This window comes from Salminus brasiliensis, chromosome 9 (assembly GCF_030463535.1).
Source record: "Salminus brasiliensis chromosome 9, fSalBra1.hap2, whole genome shotgun sequence".
Lineage (NCBI taxonomy): Eukaryota > Metazoa > Chordata > Actinopteri > Characiformes > Bryconidae > Salminus > Salminus brasiliensis.
This window is the reverse complement of record NC_132886.1, coordinates 5118557-5139961: the sequence shown is the minus strand read 5'-3', so window position 1 is coordinate 5139961 and position 21405 is coordinate 5118557. Positions and strand designations below refer to the sequence as shown.

At 40.5% G+C, this 21405-nt stretch overlaps 2 protein-coding genes across 9 annotated transcripts in view; both read left to right on the top strand.

The window, feature by feature from the left end:
- The window catches only part of LOC140561948 (dynamin-3-like), a 47765-nt gene extending 43998 nt beyond the window's left edge, over nt 1-3767 (top strand). The window contains exon 21 of the mRNA XM_072687234.1: nt 962-3767. Coding sequence (XP_072543335.1) covers nt 962-1004 — 43 coding nt within the window. The 3' untranslated portion in view covers nt 1005-3767. The remainder of the gene's footprint in view (nt 1-961) is intronic.
- Nucleotides 3768-7340: 3573 nt separating this feature from the next.
- The window catches only part of LOC140561945 (SUN domain-containing ossification factor-like), a 28194-nt gene continuing 14129 nt past the window's right edge, over nt 7341-21405 (top strand). For 4 of the 8 annotated variants that reach the window (XM_072687227.1, XM_072687232.1, XM_072687228.1 and 1 more), the window contains exons 1-6: nt 7341-7926; nt 16977-17106; nt 17388-17504; nt 17972-18195; nt 18459-18560; nt 20059-20170. In XM_072687227.1, coding sequence (XP_072543328.1) covers nt 7868-7926; nt 16977-17106; nt 17388-17504; nt 17972-18195; nt 18459-18560; nt 20059-20170 — 744 coding nt within the window. In that variant the 5' untranslated portion in view covers nt 7341-7867. The remainder of the gene's footprint in view (nt 7927-16976; nt 17107-17387; nt 17505-17971; nt 18196-18458; nt 18561-20058; nt 20171-21405) is intronic. The other 4 variants (XM_072687230.1, XM_072687226.1, XM_072687231.1 and 1 more) reach the window with 3 other exon arrangements.

Below are 21405 nucleotides of genomic sequence, written 5' to 3'. Positions count from 1 at the left end.
TCTCCCGTTTCAGCGATGCTCTGCAGTGTTTATACTGCAACTCTTTCCAGTTGCCGTCTTCTGTCTGTTTTCCTGTCCTGCATTTTAATCTTCGGCTCTTTCTCCAACTCTAATGCTGCGTATCTTAATATATGTTTTATCTAACAGTGACAGATTTGCAGTTTTAGCAGCTTCTGGGGACTAATTTTGCACACATGCCAGGGGTGAATTTTCCAGACAGTCCAAAATTAAACAAAATCTTTCAAATCTGAGTGGAAAAATGGTCAGTACTCAAAGGCCCATCAGATCTATCATTGGCAGACTGGGGGACAAAATGCAAGTGTTTTCTCCACAAGAGGGTGCTAGGAGTCTTTTATTCTTTCTGGTGAGACCAAAGCTTCCATCACGGATGGCATCACCCTACACATACCGGCCACTGGTATACCAGTATACCAGCACTTGGTCTGGACTTCTAATGTTTAACACTGTTAAATCACTCTTGCCTGAAAACGTCTGCTAAATACATCCAGTAAACACTCTAACATTGGATCAACATTGAAAACATGTAGATGATTGCAGTTGAATGTGTTAGAATGGTTTAGCGCGAATTTTGCAAAGATATTCAGATGTAAAAGTACTTTGTCAGTGGAGCTGATATAATGGACACTGAGAGTAGAAACAAAGAGGTGGTGTTAATGTTATGGCTGGTTAGTGTCTGGAAAATTCAGCCCTGACTGTTTCAGGTTGCTCTGATTGAGGAAAGCGTATTTTCATGTGGAAATGAAGGGCTTGGTGTTTGTGCTCCATTAAACTTTTCTTCTTCAGCTAACTGATCTTCCAGCTCACACTTACTAATACCTTCTCTCTCTCTCTCTCTCTCTCTCTCTCTCCCTCCCTATCTCTCTCTCCCCCCCTCTCTCCCCGGCTCTTCCCTGTCGGTACTCCTCCCCCTTTTCCACGCATGCGTTTGTGTCCGTCTCAGCCGCCGACCCCCTCCCTCCCCCACTAGGCAGGTCCCTCCCTAAGCACCTGCAGCGAGACCGTCCCCTTTTCCTCCCGGACCCTCACTCAAACTCCAGAGCCAGCGCTCAGCGTCTCCTAGCGATCCCTCAGCTCCCGCATGCCCGAGTCTTAGCTCATCCACTCCCCGAATCATTCCTAAACCTCCTCATCCCCCCCCCCCCCTCCCCACCACGGGACCCCCCCCAACCCCACCTCCCTCCAGTGCTAGTGTCCGTGTTAGCCGTTAGCCGTGCTCGTTGTTGGTGCCGTGTGTGTGTCTCTGTGCCTCCTGCAGCACTTGGCCCGAGTTGTCCTGCCGCACAGGCTCCTCCCCTTCCACCTGTCAATGTGAAACCCCTTCAGAAAACCAGCGCAGCCGAGAGACGCGCAGGGAGGCACTGATGCTCCGCATACTGCATGATCTGTGCGTGTGTGTGAGTGAGTATGTGTGTGAGCTTGTTTGTGAGTGTGTGTGTGTGTGTACACTAGGGCTGCGCGATTGAACTCCCACCATTGTACCGACACCACTCCAAGGCTGAAAGTGCAGTGTAACCTGGTCCGGCCCCCGGGTGAGTGTCCAGTGAGTGTCCTTTTGAAGTGCAGCTTTGATTAATTCCACTGGTTTGTCTAATCGCTCCCCTCCCCCCAGCAAACGGTGTGTCCTTAAAACACTGCCAAAACACACACACATACACACACACATACCTATACTCTGTATAAACCGACCCACGTTTGCTGGTCATACTGGCCTCACACACTTGCCCTGCTTGTTTAAGGCCTGTGTGTGTAATGGAAGCACACTCAGAATACACTCCTTTGAGTCTCTTGACTCGCTGATCTGTGAGGGAACTGCGCTCTACCAGGTCCTTGAGAAACCTTTTGGAGGTTTTTCAATATGAAGCCGTGGAGGAACCTCTTGAGGCTCCTTTTCTTGAGGTTCCTCCACCAATTTAAAATTGAAGAACCTCCAGGGATCTTACTGCACAAGCCTAACCCAGAAATGGGAACTGGACAAAGGGGAGAAGTACGGTCAGATATATGTCGATGATATATTTGTCATTCTGTACTGCCCTCTGAAACGTAAAGGCTTCTTGTAGTGATGCCGTAGAGGAACCGCTTTTGGTTCCATGTAGGTTTCACATATAAGGAACCAGGTTTGTGAGAGCTGTGTGAATGTGAGACACGGACAATCTTCTTTGATGCCATAGAAAAAACATGTATTTAGGTTCAGGCCCAAGTTTATTCACAGCAGCTAGGTCACTAGGTTCGAGCCCCACTTGGAATGAGCAAGCCAGTGAAGACATGGCAGTGGCATTGATCGTACCAGCCCTAGTGTGTGTGTGTGTGTGTGTGTGTGTGTGTGTGTGCGCTTGAGTGAGTTTGGGTGTGTCTGAGTGCTCTTGCATTGCTTCCTCCATCTAGATGAACAGTAAACCAGTGTGTATGTGTGTGTATATATAAATGTGAGTGAGTGTGAGAGAGTGTGTGTGTGTGTGTCCTGTGTGTTGACTCATGGTGTGCACGTTCTGTGTGTCGGCATGGTGTTTGTTTCGCCGGTGTGTTTCTTTAGTGATTAGTTTTTTAATTTTTTTTTTAGTTTGGTTTGTTTGTTGGCTTTGATGATCGCTCTTCCCGCTGCTGCCGAACCCTTGAGCTCATCTCTAGCTGTCGTGATTCAGTCTGTGTGTGTGTTTGCGTGTGTGTGTGTGTGTGTGTGTGTGTGTGTGTGTGTATTGTAGTGGAGAGAATCCTGAGACGTATTCACATTGCCTAGATATACACCCTTCACCCCAATGCCACTCGAGTGTGTCAAGAACACCCCCCCCCCCCCCCCCAAACACACTTAGCTCCAAACAGTGTGCAATGACCACCACCACCACCACCACAGCTTCAGATCTCCAGCCTCCTCTGTGCTCTACAGTAACTGTGCACCTGTGGCATGTATGAGCCATATATGTGTATTTATGACTAAAGCTACAGAATGATCACAGTTGGACGGGTTTCCTCTCGGAGACGGGGCTCTCGGAGACGGGGCTCTCGGAGGTGGGGCTCTCGTAGACGAGTTCACAGCAAGCGAGAGACCGAACGTCCTTTAAGTTTAAGAAGAGCGTCATTGAGCGCTCACATGAACTTCACTGACTTTCACCCCGTTCCGCACCATCCCGTCTGTCCGAAATCCACGGTTTCCTCCACGATATGATGTGCGATGACGTGTCCCCACAAAAAATCCAATAAAAAAATAATAAAATCCAATAATTTGTGTATTTAGAAGTAAAGCTAGATTTGTACCAGTTTCAGTGGGCAGTTGCTGTGTTGTATCTGTGGGTCTCTGTCCATACTAGTGCGCTGCCGCCGAGCCGAGCAGCTGATTTAACTCCTTTTGATTTCTTGATTGATTTGGTTTGTACGCAATGGTACTTGAAAATCTGTCTTTTGTTCTTCTCGTCCGTTACTGCGAATCTCGTATCTCCGAATTCTGATTCGTACGATTATAATGGCATGAATAAGTCTGTATTGCCAAAGCTAGTAATAGAATCAATCCATATAATATGCAACAAAGTAACGGTGTTACCTACACGTACACACACACACACATACATACATACATGCGTATAGATATACATATATATATAATATATATATATATATAAATATATAAAGGAGTAATAATATGGTTCACTGGAGGAAATCGGAACATTTGCCTCCCTTTTGTAAATGTGGTTCTTTTGAGGGAGCTGTATTAGTGACTATATTCTTTACGTAATTCAATAAACCTGTGCTCAACACTGTTGGTGGCATGTGGTCTTTTCAGCGTGAGAGTTGTTTGGCTTGGTGATGGACAGTGAAATGACTGTTTACCTACATATGCAGACATGAGCATTTAAAAGGCATATTTTTAAGGCTGATAACATTTTGATATTTGTCATTTTACAGGTTCTTTCTTAAAAAAAACTAAATCTAATAATGTCTTTTTGAAGGTACTTGGCTAAACGTTGCTACCAGACCATGTTTAAGTATTTTATATTGTAGTATAGTGTTGTATTTTTTATATTTACTCTGAAATGTGCTAGTTATTTTCATTAATATGGTTAAAAAAAACTCTCATGGATTTTACTTGACTTAAATTGACTTATTTAACCAACCAAAAGTGTCTTTACAAACTTCTATTACCAGAGAAAAGCCCCACCAGTTTGTACAGATGTCCCTGTAGAGTCTTGAGTAATGCACACTTGTGTAATAAGCCTTTCTGTGTTAAGATGTTATTAAAAATACTTCTTTGACTATCACAGTTTACTGAAACAGGAACTGGATAGAAATTGAATATAAAATAAGTAAAGAAAACATAAGTAGAAAAACACTGGGTTTCCAAATAAACTCAACTTTCTGATAAATATCAGTACATTTAATTAGACAAAAAAAATCTAATAAAGCCTTTTTGAAGGTACTTGGCTAAACGTTGCTACCAGACCATGTTTTAGTATTTTATATTGTAGTATAGTGTTGTATTTGTTATATTTACTATGAAATGTGCTAGTTATTTTCATTAATATGGTTAAAAAAAAGTTAAATAGACTCATATTTCTCATATTTCTTCATTTTCTCTGTTATACAGAATCTCCTGCAGATGTCCTAAAATTCATCTGTTATGATTTGCGTGAAATAAATAAATAATATGATTTAATAAAACATACAAAGATTAGACTCCACAATCATTCCCCACTACCTCCAGCTGGATTCATCTGAATTCCCAGTTTCTGCTGCTGCTCTTACAGCTTTTGTAAAAACAAATCATCTGAAATTCAACGATCTCGCCCCGTCCTGAAACTGGACATGTGTACAGTTAGTTTTAGGGTTCTGGTCCGGTGTGTTCAGTGTTATTGAAAGAGTTTCCTTATATTTATATTTTACACTGTTATAATAATAATAATAATGACATTTATTAATTAGCATTAATAAAGACATTATTCCTTATTTAAAGAATCTGCTGTGGTTTTAAATCAGTTATTATTTAATAAACAGGTAGTGAATCATTTCCCTCCAGTCGTTTGCTGACCTGTCAGCGTGACCCAGCCAACTGCAAATCATCAGCAGCAGTTGAGAGAAACCACAGAGAGTAACTGGAGGTAAAGGTAAAGTTCAGGCTATAAAAAGCTAAAGCTTGATTTGAGGGTTGTACATTTTATACACCCCATGTGAAAGAGGCTGAAAAGTGAACTGAACTCCAGACTCTAAAATTATATTATTTGTCTTAGTTAATTAATTAAATTAATAAAAATAAGAGTTATTAGTCCATTTAAAACTTTTATTAGACTTTAACCTTAGACCTTCCATAATTTAGTTAAATAAATAAATTAATTAATACATCAATTAATTAATAATGTAATCAGTTCTTCATGTAACTTCCATTTGAGAAACACAGGCCTATTGTTTAATAAGGCCTATTTAATTAGTGTGTAATTACTGTGTATTGGATAAAGACATTTAATTAAATTATATATATATATAATTATATAATATTTTTTAATTTAATTTCACTAAGTTATGAGGTAGAAGAATGAGAGAGAGTTAAACTGTAGCAAATTACAGTTTAAATGTAGATTACTTTTAAAATGTTATTATGTTTAAGTTTTATTCCCCTGTGACAATTAGAGTCAGAAGCTGCTAATAACGTTCCTACAGAAAGTGGTGGAGGTTCTCCATCACTGTGTTCATCATTAGAACATCTCCAAAGTTCTCCTCTCTCATGGAGTCTAGTGTTATTTAGAGTTCTCCTCAGATCAACACCTGGTTTGGTGGTAAATCAGGGCTTAATGATGGTAAATCAGGTGAGCTGCTGCTGCTGCTGCTGCTGCTGCTGCTGATGGAGTTGAACACATCCTCCACGCTGTGCTGGACTGGGAGGGGGGCGTCCAGGAGAACCCTGGAGGAACCGAGCTCTGTTCTTCAGACTAGCTCACTGACAAGATCTCACTACTTTCTTTCTTCAGAATGAGAAGCTCTTGTTTCTCCTTTCTACTGGATTTATGTTCACCTGCTTTATCTGTTCTTAGAGATGAATGAAGTTAATGATTTTATATCATTTGCTCAGGGGGCTAAAACCTCTGCACAGTACTGCAAATAAAATAAAATAAAAAAATGAAACCTCCAAACATGAAACTTCCAAAACCCCGTCTGACTGTTTACCTTCATATATAATAGCATCCAAAATGAAAGCTTTACAGGACAACCCTTAGCTTTCAGTGGAAGTCAGTGTAGAAAGATTGCATTTCTACTGGTTTTAAAGAAAGAATCAGAAAAAGTGACAAACAGCTTTATTTATTGATTTATTCATTCCTATATCGTTTAATTTTACAACTGTATTTCTGATGTATTTTAATTATAACAGCAAAATACATTTCAAATAATACATTATAATTTGTTTAATATTTTTAAATATATATATATATATATATTCCTATTTCATTAGGTTTTATATATGATGTAATAATGCATAAAAAATAATTTATTTACTTCCATTTTGTTTAACTGTATTTCTGAATTATTTTAATAACAAATTACAGTTTAAAGAAAAATAAATACATCAAATAATTTATTTACTTTATTTAAACTTTTGTTTAATTTTACAACTGTATTTCTAACATACTTTAAAAATAACAAAATACAGTACAAAGAGTACATTATAAATACAATAAAATCATTTATTTATTTATATAGTAATTTCATTTAATTTGACAACTATTTCTGTCATATTTTAATAATAACAAAAAGTACAAAGTATACATTATAAATACTTAAATTATTTATTTACTCCCATTTTTGCTTAATTTTACAACTGTATTTCTGCCATATTTTAATAATAACAGAATACAGTTTTAAGAATATAACAATACAATAAAACCATTACATTTATTTACACCCATTCTGTTTCATTTTATAACTATTTCTGACATTTTAATAATAAAATACAGTTCAAAGAATACAATATAAATACATTGTTTAAATGATGTACTTATTTATTATTCATATTTAATTTAATTTTACACTTGTTTTACACCACATATTTTAATAAAAACTAAATAGTTCAAAGAAGTCATTATAAAAACATTTAAAAATGGATTTATTTATTTATTCTTTATGATTTCATTTAAATGTTTTTTTTAATATATAATTTTACAACAGTATTTCTGACATATTTTAGTAATAACAAAATACAGTTCAAAGAATTCATTATAAAAACGTTTTTAAATGTATTCATTTATTTATTCTTTATGATTTTTTTTTTTTTTTTACAATTTTACAACAGTATTCCTGACATATTTCAATATCAATATAAAGTTCAGAGAATACATTATAAATACATATTCATTTTTATTTTTATTGATTAATTCCTATTTCATTACATTTGACTACTGTATTTCTGGCGTATTTATTTATTTATTTATTTATTTATTTATTTGCCCTTTTGCCCCCTAACCCCTGGTGTCCTGCGCGGGCCTGTGGGGAGACCCTGTCCCTCCGCTTAATTCTGGTGTTTTGGAGGAAGCAGGTGCTCTAGCGGCTCTGCCCACGTCACTGCCGAGCTGCGATCTGATTGGAGGAGAGGGTCGCTCAGCTGGAGCTGCGCGGCGCTTTCACTTGTCCACGTAACCAGCGCTGCTGCCTCCCAGCCCGCCGCTCAGCCCGCCGCTCAGCCCGGCTCAGCGGACACACACAGCCGCAGCCAGAGCTCCACTTCCCCGGACACACCGCCCAGCTGTAGCACCTTCTGAGCAGCAGTCCTGGACTCTTAGCGCGGCTCTCTGAGCTCGTATCTCCAGCTGGAAGAAGACCGGAGGAGGAGGAAGAGGAGGATGATGATGATGGTCATGCTGCTTCTTGGACCACGATGATGAAGAGGCTCAAGTTCACTGTGTTTTGGTTCAGCGTGGTTTTGCTGTGTTACTGGTGAGTACCTTCATCTCTCCTCCTCCTCCTCCTCTTCCTCCTCTTCCTCCTGACATCCTCCAGCACTAGCTTAGCCAGCTAGCTTCCGGTGCTGCGTAGCTCGCTGGTTAGACCCCTGGCAGCTCAGATCACCACGTTTCTTGACCTTTATTTAGTATTTTAATTGTAAAAGTGACATTTCTGAGCTTTAATATGACCCTATAATCAAATACACACTTTGTATGTTGTGTGATGTCTGAAGAAACCCCTTGTAGATAGCTAGCTATTAGCTTGTTTGCTAGCTACCTATGCTAAGCTAACTGACAACTCCTGGACCTGTGACTGTGAGCTATTGCCCCAAACTGCAATATCTGCCCTGTCTGATCCTCTGGGTGGACCCTGCCCTTATTAAATACTCTCATATCTGATATTTAACACCCTGACATCTCTTCTCCGAGGTTCTGGACTAAGCTAGGCTAGGCTAAGCTAGGCCAGCAGAGAGAACAGTGCCCAGCTGTAGGACAGTGCAGGTACAGTAGATACAGTAAAGGTGAGCTTTCAGGTGATGGTGTCCTGGATGAGCAGGTGGTTTGTCCTGCTCAACGATTTCTAGACTGTGTCCGGCTTTGACGCAGTTGGAAAGAGGCACCCAGGCTGGCTCAGGGGTGGTTGACTCCAACAGGTGGCTCCACATGGTGTCTACAGTGCCATGACACTCCCACCTCTCCCACCTCTCCCACCCAGGGATGACAGTGGATATAGCTCGGGCCACTTGACCTTGTATGTACTTCTTCTGAACATCTGCTGGAGATGATCTTCTTCTGTCTCGGAGGATTAGTTTAGACCGCCCTGAATGGCCCTGATAACTCATAACTCGGGGGGGGGGGGGGATAATAAAGGGAAGGCCTGATCCTGGGGGGACGCAGTGGACGCAGTGGGCAGTGGATATTCACCGTTGTAAAATTGGGCTGGGCGATATGCCCAAAGTATTGTAGTACAAAATTGAGGCAGATTGTCGGTTATCATGAGAATGAGGTCCTAATCATACCTGAATTCACCATACACAATGTTTTGAAGACTCAATAAAGAAAAATATTAATATTAATAAAAAATATATTAATATATTATATTAATATTTAGAGAGAGTCATACACCTTCTAATACAGCTAGTGGCTATATTATACATCTATATTGTAGACCGTAATCTGCCACTACCACTACTGCCACTACCACTACTGCCACTACTACTGCCACTACCACTACTACTGCCACTACCACTACTACTGCCACTACCACTACTACTGCCACTACTACTGCCACTACCACTACTGCCACTACTACTGCCACTGCTACTGCTACTACTACTACTACTGCCACTACCACTACTGCCACTACTACTGCCACTACCACTACTGCCACTACTACTACTACTGCCACTGCTACTACTACTACTCTGCCACCACTACCACTACTACTACTACTACTACTGCCACTACCACTACTACTACCACTACTGCCACTACTACTGCCACTACCACTACTACCACTACTGCCACTACTACTACTACTGCCACTACTACTGCCACTGCTACTACTACTACTCTGCCACCACTACCACTACTACTGCTACTACTACTACTACTACTGCCACTACCACTACTACTGCCACTGCCACTACCACTACTACTGCCACTACCGCTACCACTACCACTACTACTGCCACTACCACTACTACTGCCACTACCACTACTACTGCCACTACCACTACTACTGCCACTGCCACTACTACCACTACTACTGCCACTACTACCACTACTACTGCCACTGCCACTACTACCACTACTACTGCCACTACCACTACTACTGCTACTACCACTACCACTACTACTACCACTACTACTGCCACTGCCACTACTACCACTACTACTGCCACTACTACCACTACTACTGCCACTGCCACTACTACCACTACTACTGCCACTGCCACTACTACTGCTACCACCACCACTACTGCCACTGCTACTACTACTACCACTACTACTACTACTGCCACTACTACTACTGCTACTACTACTACTACTACTACTGCCACTACCACTACTACTGCCACTGCCACTACCACTACTACTGCCACTACTACCACTACTACTGCCACTACCGCTACCACTACTACTGCCACTACTACTGCAACTACCACTACTACCACTACTACTGCCACTGCCACTACTACCACTACTACTGCCACTACTACCACTACTACTGCCACTGCCACTACTACCACTACTACTGCCACTACCACTACTACTGCTACCACCACGACTACTACTGCCACTACTACTACTACTACTACTACTGCTACTACCACTACTACTACTACTGCTGCCACTACTACTACTACTACTGCTGCCACTACTACTACTACTGCTACTACTGGTACTACTACTACTACTGGTACTACTGCCACTACCACTACTACTGCCACTACTACTACTGCTACCACCACCACTACCACTACTGCTACCACCACGACTACTACTGCCACTACTACTACTACTACTACTACTACTGCTGCCACTACTACTACTACTGCTGCCACAACTACTACTACTGCTACTACTACTACTACTACTACTGCCACCACCACTACTACTACTACTGCTGCCACTACTACTACTACTACTGCTGCCACTACTACTACTACTGCTACTACTACTACTACTGGTACTACTACTACTACTGGTACTACTGCCACTACCACTATTGCTACCACCACCGCTACTGCTATTACTACTATTACTACCACTACTACTACTACTACCGCTACTATCCTTCTGTAGTATAAATTGGCCCATGAGAGGAGGATCAAACTCATGGAAAAAAAAAATATATATATATGTAATGTAATGTGCATAATATCTGGAAAAGAGAATGAGGGTTTCTACAGAAAGTTTTCATAAGTTTTATTGATTGATTGATTTACCAGAGACAGTTCACATTAGTCAGCATTTTAGTTTCCACATCAGTGTGAATGTGCCAGGTTTTTCATCTGTAGTCCCTGGACAGTTTATATATAGAATAAAGGCCTAATGTCATCAGCTCAGTAAGCAGCACTAAATAAATAAATAAATCCCTCATATGAAAGCAGTACCACAGAGGAAAATAGTGTAATTGCACATGATTGCAGGTTTGGTTTGTCTTAGGTTTATATTTAAAGGGTTGGTAATTGGTGCTCTGTCTCAGTTTGGCTGGTGGACTGCTGCAGTAGTGGGTGGCTCTGACTGAGAAAAGAGCATCAGATAAAAAGCTGTTATTTCTTCTTCACATTCTTGGTCTAAAGGCAGCTGATAAAACTTACCGGGTTTTAATACCATGATATTAAAAAGGTCCTGGGTTCTGGGTTGTGTATAAATAAATACGCTGTCTAGAACCGTGAAGGAGAGGACAAGAACCTGCTTTTCTTTTCTTTCCCCCACTTGCGCTGAGGAGTAGTGTTCATAACTGACCCCTAGAGCACATTGCTGATGGAATTCAGTCTGACAGTGTTTCTCATAGAGTTTGCATGAGGAAAGTTAATGAACTCCTGCTTCCTGAGTGCTGCTGCTGTTCTAGTATTAGTCTGTAGTACAGAGGAGTGTTTATTTGACTCGGCAGCGGCAGCAGTGGAACCCTTTTTGGTGCTATATAGAAATGATTTTATAAGTTAAAATTTAAGCTTAAATAGTCTTTATTTAATTAATAATTGATATTATTTATATGTGATTATTATTTACGTTTTTATTGTAGACCATAATCCCCTCTGCTGGTTGCTCATGTTGCCCTACTACTACTGCTACTACACTTCTGTAGTATGGATTGACCCGGGGGAGGCCATGTAAAAGCCCATGTAAAAGCTTAAAAATGACTTTAAGCTTTTATAATGATCAAAGTTGAATAAATGGAGCTTTTGTACTTTGTGACAGTAATGATAACTGCTGGGTTTCTGGTTGAGTGTTTTTACTGTCTGTCCATCCATCTACCCACCCGTCCATCCATCTACCCACCCGTCCATCCATCTACCCATCCATCCATCCATCTACCCATCCATCCATCCGTCTACCCATCCATCTATCCATCCATCTACCCATCCATCCATCTATCCATCCATCTACCCATCCATCTATCCATCTATCCATCCATCTACCCATCCATCCATCCATCTACCCATCCATCCATCCATCTACCTATCCATCTACCCATCCATCCATCCATCTACCCATCTATCCATCATCCATCCATATACCCATCTATCCATCATCCATCCATCCATCTATCCATCTACCCATCCATCCATCTATCCATCTACCCATCCATCCATCTATCCATCTACCCACCCATCTATCCATCATCCATCCATCCATCTATCCATCATCCATCCATCCATCTATCCATCTACCCATCCATCCATCCATCCATCCATCTACCATCCATCCATCCATCCATCTACCCATCCATCATCCATCCATCTACCATCCATCCATCCATCCATCCATCTACCCATCCATCATCCATCCATCTATCCATCTATCTATCTATCCATCCATCCATCCATCCATCTACCCATCCATCATCCATCCATCTATCCATCTATCTATCTATCCATCCATCCATCTACCCATCCATCTATCTATCCATCCATCCATCTACCCATCCATCATCCATCCATCTATCTATCCATCCATCCATCTACCCATCCATCATCCATCCATCTATCCATCTATCTATCTATCCATCCATCCATCCATCCATCTACCCATCTATCATCCATCTACCCATCTATCTATCCATCCATCCATCTACCCATCCATCATCCATCCATCTATCTATCCATCCATCCATCTACCCATCCATCATCCATCCATCTATCCATCTATCTATCTATCCATCCATCCATCCATCCATCTACCGTCCATCCATCCATCCATCCATCTATCCATCCATCCATCTACCCATCCATCATCTATCCATCCATCATCTATCCATCCATCCATCTATCTATCTATCCATCATCCATCCATCTATCTATCTATCCATCATCCATCCATCTACCCATCCATCTATCATCTACCTATCTATCTATCCATCATCCATCCATCCATCTATCTATCCATCCATCCATCCATCTACCCATCTATCATCCATCCATCCATCTATCATCCATCCATCTATCATCCATCCATCCATCCATCCGTCCGTCCATCCATGACGCGGTAGTTTCAGAGATGCCACACTTGTTTGTGAGCAGCTTGTTAGACAAGTAGCTTCAGGAAGGTGATTTTATTGGTCCATTCATTCAGACTGATTTACACAGCGTACAGAAGCAGCTACAGGGTTCAGACCATGGCTAAAAAGAAAAGAAAATACGGGCAAAACTGGAGATATGTGGTTTTGGTTGGACAGCAGTGATTATATACAGCAGCCTCTGTTGTTAAGTAGTTGGTTTTGATTGGACGGGTGTGTTCTGTTTTATTCAACTGCACCAAAGCGAACCTTTCGCAGTGCTGCGTATTCTTACCTGTGGTTTTCATGTGTTTCAGTCTGAAGCACCCAGCGAACACCGCTCTAACAGCCTGGTACTGTGAATACATACCAGTGTGTTGCCCAGGCCAGCACTGCATAGACAGGTTAGCTTGACTTCTGATCTTCTGTCAGTCCGATCCAGAAATCCATCATTAGTATTGAGCAATACTGAGCAAGTAAACACTTACTACCCAGAAAAGCAGCTTTTTTATTTATATTTATTTATTTGTTTTTGGACAGTACTGTATTTGTATACTCACCCAGAGCTGCTGTATAGCCAACACACTTAATTACTGTCCACTTACATTTACTACAAGTGCGTGTGTGTGTGTGTGTGTGTGTGTGTGTGTGTATATATACTCCTATCTTTTTAATGTGTGTATGCTCCAGATTAAAAACTGTCTGAAAGCCTTACACAGATATGAGCTTCTGATGTGTAACTGATGAGGTGGAGAGTGGCCGTCACACCCACGCAAAGTGCAGCCGAGGCTGAACCCTAATCTAATCTGTGCTTACTCATGCCCTGCTGGTCAGAAACGCCACAACTGCCAACTACAGTTAGCTGCCCAGTATAGTCGTCTCTCTCTCTGCCGTTTCCCATGTCCCGAGGTGTCTTACCCTACATACTGACTTCCTAAATTTAGTAGCTTCCTACATTCTGCAGAGTGAATTCCAGCGATGTGTTGGACTGCTGAAGCCGCTGCTCATACATAGCGACCGCTGGGTTTCAGATAACTGTCTCGTCTATTATTGGACATAACCTGCGAGGCTAATGGGCTGTAGTGGTTGTCGCTGTAGTTTACTGGACATTGCCTTTGCCATTGACAGAATTTTGGATATCTGACTTTATCTGCAGCTTTAGTTTAGAATGAGGGATGCTAGGCTAGCATTGCTAACAAACGCTGGACTTCAGTTGTCTCCAGTCTTATCCTTGTAAATATGGGACCAAAATCTTAAATATCTTTAATAATTTAAAAAAATGTTTGAAAAGCTCTATAAACTACAGGAGTATAAGATTTCACTGGTGGACCTTATTGAACAATGTAATGTAATGTTTAATGTCTAAGTGTTTTGAGTCTTTGTTTTTTGGCATATACAGGTGCTGGTCATAAAATTAGAATATCATGAAAAGGTTTATTAATTTCAGTAAAAAGTATATATATTATATTCATTCATTACACACAGACTGATATATTTCAAGTGTTTTATTTCTTTTAATTTTGATGGTTATAACTGACAGCTAATGAAAACCTCAAATTCAGTATCTCAGAAAATTAGAATATTGTGAAAAGGTTCAATATTGAAGACACCTGGTACCACACTCTAATCAGCTAATTAACTCCTGCAACACCTGCAAATGCCTTTAAATGGTCTCTCAGTCTAGTTCTGTTGGCTACACAATCATGGGGAAGACTGCTGACTTGACAGTTGTCCAAAAGACAACCATTGACACCTTGCACAAGGAGGGCAAGACACAAAAGGTCATTGCTAAAGAGGCTGGAGCTCTGTGTCCAAGCACATTAATAGAGTGGCGAAGGGAAGGAAAAGATGTGGTAGAAAAAAGTGTACAAGCAATAGGGATAACTGCACCCTGTGAGAACAGAGAGCATCAGTGATGATCAGTTCTGGAGCCAAATGAATTGGATGGACTTCCATCCCTCTAGAAAACACCGTTCCAATGCTCTACAGCCGTCCACTACTGGCTTAACTCCCCTCTAGCCCACACTTGACATTGGGCTTGTGAGCTTAGGCTGTTGTGTAGCGGCTCCAGAGTTTCCCACTCTGCATAATCTTCTTAGAAACTCACTGTTTACAAACCGTGTGATTAAGCTGCTGAATTCACAGTGTCTGAATACATTTGTCAAGTCCAGACATTGAGTTTTGTTGGCCTGACGTGGATCAGGGTGTAGGCCTATGTGACAAAGGTTAACTAATAGCACACGTGTGTTGGTGACGCCATGGTGGTGTTGCATTGTGTTCAGAAGGTGGACTTTACCCGATATTGAGTCATAGCATCGAGACGATCCTTCGCTGAAAGGCAGCTGATGTTTGGGTGGAGGCGGAGGAGCTTAGAGGATCACGGTGTGCAGTTAGCCTCTGAAGCAGCCTGAGTTTAGCTCAGACAGCTCAGGCTGTTGATGGGAGGAGTGATGAGGCAGAAGAAGAAGCAGTAAATAAGCCTGAGCTGCTGTGAGTGTGACTGAAATACCTCGAATGAGTCTGCACTGCATCACTGAAGGTCTCCGTCCTTCAAGTCAGGGACGTTTTTTTGAATTTTCAATGAAAGTCAATGCAAAAAATACATATTTTAAAGTAATTTTGGAGCATTTCTATTGGCCCATGATAAAATTCTGATGGAATTTAAAAACCAACCCAGGTTAAAATAGTCAGAAAGTGAGAAACACCAAAAATTGAGATGATGTCACAAAAATGAACCCCGTTACATATCTGATCATTAAGCTTAAAGCAATACTGCCCCGCCCATTCATGCTCAAGCTTTGTGAAAGTGTGTTGCAGCAAATCAGGACAGAGGATTTTTACATATACTGGTCTTAAAGGCACCAAATCAAACAGCCTGTTTACTTGTGAAGAGAGTAAAGTTGGGTTTTATTTTTTATTATTATTTATTTATTTATTTATTATATATATTATATATTATTTTACTTATCACAGTATTTAAAGATGTTTTTACGATATGCAATATTTATCGCAATATTTTGTCATGTAGACAAAATGCACCAACAGCGTAATAACAAAAAAAATGCTGTCCAAATACTCTCCTATACGAAGTACCGTGGTTTTTACTCAAAATATGCTGCACTCCATTCAATTAAATAAGACTGATTACACTCTTGAAGCACTGATGATATCCACGATACACTGGCGATCAATATCACAATACAATAAAATATTGTCATATTGCCAAGTTCATAAAGAGATAAACAAATGATCATTTTTGCTACATGAACACACACACACACACACACATTATAGGTACAATCTGATGGTCCTTTTAATGAGTAGCATTTGTTTTTATCTTCAAAATTGAGCTACAATATGCAGAATGACTGCATAGATAAGAATAGTATAACCAGTTATCACCCATATACATATAGCATGGTCTTGGTTGATCCCCTGCCTCCACCCCCATGCCACAAATGATGATGATGATGATGATGATAATTTGATGTTTATGAATAATTGCACAGAAGATAATAAAAGTGGTAGTAATGTTTTGTTAATATGCTGAATTCTCTCTCGCCCAACCTCACTTTACAGAAACACTATGTATAATAGCTACCTAACTTAGAGCTGCTGCCTAATAACCTACCAGCAAATGCGTTCGACACAATCAGCTTTGGCAGAAGTCAGAAGACAGAGAATGGGGGTGGAGAAACAGTTATTATAAGGATCCTAAACTCCTACATAATAAATAAATAAATCTACATAGCTGTCATGGATCGGACTTGGTTGTGCTGCTGATGAATACTGTAAAATACTGTCTTCTCTTTCAGGAATCCTCTTCAGCATGGTCATTGCTCAGAAAACACCAAGCCTGACCCCCAGAGTCAGCCCCAGACCGCACAGGACATCGCAGAGCAGCCGGACGAGCCTGTAGAGGACAAGAGTAATGACGAGGTACTTGTGCGTATCAGATTTCTGAACACAAGGTCCCCTTTTAGATCCATGCTTTCACCATATGCACAAAATGTTTAGTGCATACTAACATTAGCCATAATCCATAATTCATGTCTGGAAAACAAGCCTTGGTTTGCTGAACAGGCACTGAAGTGCTGTTCTTAGCACTATATACATTAGTGTGGAGCAGCAGACGAGCAGGTTTGAGGTATAATAAGCTTTTAAATATGATTAAATGTGCAGCAGTGGCTGCTTTGTGTTAACACACCTTTGTGAATGACGAACAGGTGGTCTCTGTGGATGCACCGGCCCGTCACACTCCAGAACACAGAACCCAGACAGATGAAGCTCTAGTAGATGAGCTGCAGACACCGGAAAATGGGCAGAAGGAGAAAAAAGAACAGGTAGTGGCATACTGGGTAATCCCTTTTAACCCTTTTCTCCTAATTCTCAGATTTCCCAGAACCATGAGTGCATTTAACTACTTTAAGTTGCACATATTGCTCATTCATATGTACAAATGCACACACACACAGCTTGTCTACTCCCTGTAAGACTCTCTGGAGCAGACAAACACAAACATAATAATTGGCACCATGCTGCCTAATGTCAGGCGTGGGCTAGAGGGGTAGAAAGCCCCCCAGCATTGAGCTTTGAAGCAGCGGAAGAACTGTGCTCTCTGGAATGATGGAAGTTGCACCATCCAATGCTTTTGGGAACATCCTGACCTCACTAACGCTCAAAAGCAGGATAAATGTTCCTTTTTAATAGAAATATTTTATTTCAAAAGAAACAATGAATGAGCAGGTGTCTCAATATTTTTGTCAATATAATGTCTATCCTCTAATGTTGATGAATCTGCTGCTTCCAGGGTTTGCAGGTGGATGGGACCACAACCGAGTCTGGGTTGACTTCAGAGGCTTCACCTGAACCTGAGCATGATTCAGACCACACTGGACCACAATCTTCCACAATTCCTCAAAGGCAGGTCACAGACTTCTCCCCCCTCCCTGCTTTAACTTCTAGTCAGCCACCAGCTGTCTCTGAGGGCCTTACCTCCAGCACCACGGCCTTACCTGGACCAGCTTCATGCAGGTGAGTGTCAACTGATGGCACTTTTTTGGTTTAGTATATGTTAGAAAAGACAGAGAGTTGAGCAGATCTCTCAGTTTGGACCAAGGGTTGAGTTTCCATATATATATATATATATATATCTTATATAACCATAGATCTTATATAATGTGTGTGTATGGAATGTATATTTATATTTATATATTATATTTATATGTATATTTAAAGAAGATGTCCTGTGGGTTTTGTTTATTCAGTTGTTTTTCTTGGGATTTCTTTCTCCTCAGTCTTGCCGATGGTTCCTGCTCCTCTGCTTCCATGACTGCTATCTCCGCCACAGCGGCCTGTGAGGCAGGAGATGGCCTTCCTTATGACATGGACCTTACAAGGTGTGACCTCTAGTTAATTCTAGTTAATCGTATTCTTCTACTTATCACCCAGTTAAGTTCATCAGAAGATAAATGAGACATTGGAAGGGTCTGCTCTAGTAGACCTGGTATTTAACCAGTGTTTGGTCATGTCTTCTCCCTGTCCCTTGAAGGTTGTGGTAGGTTGTTTGAGTGGATTGTGGCTACATTTTAGTGTTTAATCCAGTAAAAAAAATGCAAAACATGGCAAACCAGTAGCCAAAGTATGACACCTTAATATTAGGAAGGATCCCTTCCAAGCCATGATATGTATACAAGTCCAAATATCTGATTTTTTTATTATATATATTTTTTACATTTAAACAAACACATTTTTTGGGGACAAAAAGAGCTGATCTACTCATTAGAGACTTTGACACAATGAATTTTGAGTACATACGATCATTAAAGCAAAAGGGGACAAAACACCAAATACTGAGAGATGTTTACATTTATTAAAAATTCTGAAGATTTTACTTTTTCCCTCAAATGATGTTTTATGATTTCATTTGGGAATAAAAAACTCATTAATAACTAATAACTAATTCATTACATTAAAAAGGGATGCAAAAATAGAGATGGGCCACATGTTTAATCATTGTTGTTTGTTCTTGCCATCAGAAATACACTTTTCTGAGCATATCGTCAGTATGTAAAGATCACTGATCAAGAATGCAGAATGGATTAGAACAATTATTCCTGTTTAATTTGACAAAGTTTTGCGAATTCTAAATAAAAATCATTGCACTACAAGTTTTAAATGTGGCACTAGCTGTGCATTGTGTGTGCATGTATATTTATTAATATACTGTATAAATGTGAATATAATATAACCTCGTAAATAATATAATATGTGCTCATCCCTAATGCAAATGTCTTTGTATTTTCAGACCCAAACTCAAACTAGACAATAGACAATGCAACACACCTGAGGAGAGTTTCACAAAGCAGGATTTTATGCCAGATATCTCAAACTCAAAGTCAAGCCAGTCCAATAGGAAATGCCCAATAGAGGGTAATGGCTAAAGCCAGGCGTGGACTATAGGAGTGTATTTGAGCTGTGGAGCAGTGGAACTATGTTCTCTGGAATGATTGTGCTCCATCCAGTACTTACAGAGGTTGGCTGGTGATCCTCCCACCATCCTACCCTCACTAATGCTTTTGTCGCTAAGTGCAATCAGATCCTCACAGCAATGCCCCTCCAAAATCTAGTAGACAGCCTTCTTCCCTGGACAGTAGAGACTCCACTCCAGCAAAAGCAGGATCAACTCTTTTTAATAGTCTTGATTTCAGAAAAAAACGATGAATGACAAGGTGTCCCAATATTTTTGCCCATTTAGCATTTATTAAGATGTCACTGTATTTTGTTTAATACTCATGGCTGGTGTTGCCTTTGGCTCATTTGAGAGATGCTGCTGCTTGAACTCATTCATTTAACCAGGTTCCTTTTTTTCCCCCCTCTGCTTTTCATGTACTGCAGTAGTCTTCCTGTGGTATTGGAGAACGGCAGCACCCCTGGAACAGGGAAGGCTAGTTTAGACCCGGCGACTAAAGGAACGAACGCTTCCAGCATGCCGAAAGAGCTGAAAGAGGTGAGCTATCAGGGGCCTGAAGGGACCTAATATTGTCCAGAAATTCTAACATGACTAATATTTAATAGAAGGCACCATGAAAGTCACACCAGCATTGTAAAGTCATGCTAATACAGTTACACTGTCAGGAATAAGGTACGTTTTGGTCCTCTTGGTCCTCTTGTTCTCTCAAAGGTACCTCGTGGTCATTAGGTACACTGCACCACAGTCGCTGCAGACAGGAGGGTGTTTACAGCTTTTCATGATGTAACTGTTAAATACTATAAAGGCCTGGAGTCAGACAGAGCCTGAGGAGATAATGCAGCTAAAAAAAAACAACTACAGAGGATTATGGTATGGAGATGCTTCCTAACTAAAGGTACGGAAGATGCACCCTCAAGGGGATAACCAAAGTGACCTTTTTTTAAAATTTATAATATCAAATTTTCATGATATTTAATATTAAATATTAAAAGCAATGCACAGGTAAAAAGCTTTTATTAGGATTAAATTAAGGGTTTCTGACTGCATGTGCAACAAGTATATACTATTTATTATACATAGAATACTTCTTTATTTTGTTTTTTTTTTTTTTATTGATTTTACTATATAATTAAAGGGAAATCTGGCTAGCATCTATACATTTGCCCTAAGCCTTATTTATTGTTACATAAAGTGCAAAATGTAAATAAGGGAAAATGAATTAACACGGTCATGTTTTTACATTGCAAGGCACTGTACACCTTCTCTCCCTATCGTATGCAATGCTGCCGACACTGGGAGGGTGAAGGCCGACACCTGCACAGCCAGCCAGGGTCTATATATATATATATATATATATATATATATATATATATATATATATATATTTTTTATTTTATTTTTTTATTTTTTATTTATTTATTTATTTTTTTTTCCGGAACGGCCACTGATTCAATATCACAGGCAACCAACGCACTGTGTACCTGGCTCTGATGCATCCTCCAGCAGACACCAGTGCCGGCCGCATTGCACTGGAGTGATCCAGGGAGAAAGTGCCATCTACCCACCCTGGAGAAAGAAGGGCCAGTTGTGTTTTTTTGCGGGCCCCGGCTGCCGATGGCTAGCAGCATAAGCGGGATTCGGACTAGCGATGTTCTTTCTGGTCATAGTGACAGTGTCTTATTGTGCTGGACCACTATAGGCTGGAAAAACAGTCTCTATACACATGCACACAGTGTTTGTTTTTTTTTGTTGTTGTTGTTTTTTTTTTGTTT